Source organism: Artibeus jamaicensis, unplaced genomic scaffold, assembly GCF_021234435.1.
Source record: "Artibeus jamaicensis isolate MK-2021 breed Jamaican fruit bat unplaced genomic scaffold, CSHL_Jam_final contig_1255, whole genome shotgun sequence".
Lineage (NCBI taxonomy): Eukaryota > Metazoa > Chordata > Mammalia > Chiroptera > Phyllostomidae > Artibeus > Artibeus jamaicensis.
This window is the reverse complement of record NW_026521245.1, coordinates 56,191-58,005: the sequence shown is the minus strand read 5'-3', so window position 1 is coordinate 58,005 and position 1,815 is coordinate 56,191. Positions and strand designations below refer to the sequence as shown.

The following is a 1,815-nucleotide window of genomic DNA, read 5'->3' as shown; positions in this document are numbered from 1 at the left end:
TCTTTGACACTGGACATCAAGGTCACTGTACATTTACTTTTGCAATATCAAACTGGGGGGGGGTGAGAAACCAAATTAATTTGTCATTTAGGTACAAGTTTGCCCCTCCCACAGTTGTGGATTCCTGGGAGTGAGATGCACCACTAACCAGTACAGTGTATCAGCATCATGGTATCTGGGAACCAGACCCTGGATGTGTGAATAGAGTCAGTGACCTGCTGAGCTGCAGAAACCAGCTGGGCTCTCAGGGTTTTGGTCCAGAAAGACATGTGTACCTTGTGACCATTAGGGGGCACTGTGGGGCTGCCCTGTTGGGCTGCCCTGTTGGGCCTACTCAGTTGCTCAGGAAGGACCATTCACTAACAGGAACCTGGGAATGGGGGCTGGGCCCTGTGTTCACAGATGGGGACTTCACCACTGGGACCTCTCTGGTTTTATATGGTCCCCAAGCTGGGAACTTGTGTTTTCTCAGCAAGTACTTCCCCTGCAGGGCTCACTCAATGGGTAAAGCAAACCCTTCACACCCTCAGTCTGGGTGTGAGCTGAGCTCCAGCACCAGGGCTCAGGGAGGGGCTGGGCAGCCCCTGGATGGACACACATTTGCATACGCAGCCCCTCCCCTGGCAGGGGGTGGGGAAGAAAAGGAGGCCTGGGCAGCCCAGCCCCACTGTGGGCTGAGGGGCTGTGTGCACCATGGCCTGGACCCCTCTCCTCCTCGTGCTCCTCTCTCACTGCACAGGTAGGGACAGGCCTCAGGGACACAGGGAGCTGCTAAGGTTACTCCCCGCTGACTCAGAATTTTTAGAGAATTTTTCTGTTTCTCATCCAAAATAACCATGAATGTTTGTGTCTGCAGGTTCCCTCTCCCAGGCTGTGCTGACTCAGCCGCCCTCCCTCTCTGCATCTCCTGGAGCCACAGTCAGACTCACCTGCACCCTCAGGAGTGACATCAATGTTGGCAGCTACTACATCAACTGGTACCAGCAGAAGCCAGGGAGCCCTCCCAAGTTCCTCTTGTGGTATAAATCAGACTCAGACAAGGGCCAGGGCTCCGGGGTCCCCAGCCGCTTCTCTGGATCCAAAGACACCTCGGCCAATGCAGGGCTCCTGACCATCTCTGGGCTGCAGCCTGAGGACGAGGTCGACTATTACTGTGGGATCTGGCACAGTAGTGCTCCTCACAGTGACTCACACACATGGGGAAGTGGGACAAAAACCTTAGCCTACCAGAGTTTTCTTTCAAGACAATTTAACATTTTTTGTATGCACGAACATAATTTGTGTGTATATAAATATACTCGGAGGTACCGTCTGGTTTATGATGGGTCTACTCCCAGTTTTCCATCCCACTTCTAGAGTCTCAGGGACACGGAGGCCAAACTGAACACACAGTGGTCACGGTGACACTGATATATGCTAGTACCTACGCATCTGCAGTAAAAGAAAACATCGATAAAAATATTTTTGTGTACTTTTCAATTTCACTGTGACACTTAATATTCCATATGACTCTAAATAAACCCCATTCCTCCATCCCTGGTGCTGCTTATAAAAACTGCTTCTTACTTCCCCCTGATTTGAGAGAGAAGCAGCACCTGCTTTTTCAACAAATAAATCCACGTCTGACTGCTTCTTGGCTTGTGCCCTCTAGTGAGCTCTTTGGGAAGGACCTCAGTGGTGCCTGCAGTGACGGCCGCCCTGGTCGCGCCTGACTCTGATTCTCCATTTCTCTCACTGACACTGGCATGCAGTGACACCTCTCTGTCTGTATTATTAAGTCCTGTGTCCTACTCTGATTCACGCCACCAATTCTGA

General features: G+C 51.4%; 1 gene segment (V, D, J or C); it reads left to right on the top strand.

Moving 5' to 3' along the window:
- Window positions 1-654: 654 nt before the first annotated feature.
- Window positions 655-1,558, top strand: LOC119050714 (immunoglobulin lambda variable 5-45-like). The segment is given in 2 exon segments: window positions 655-739; window positions 857-1,558. Coding segments are annotated over 2 exon segments (546 nt in total).
- The last annotated feature ends 257 nt before the right edge of the window (window positions 1,559-1,815 follow it).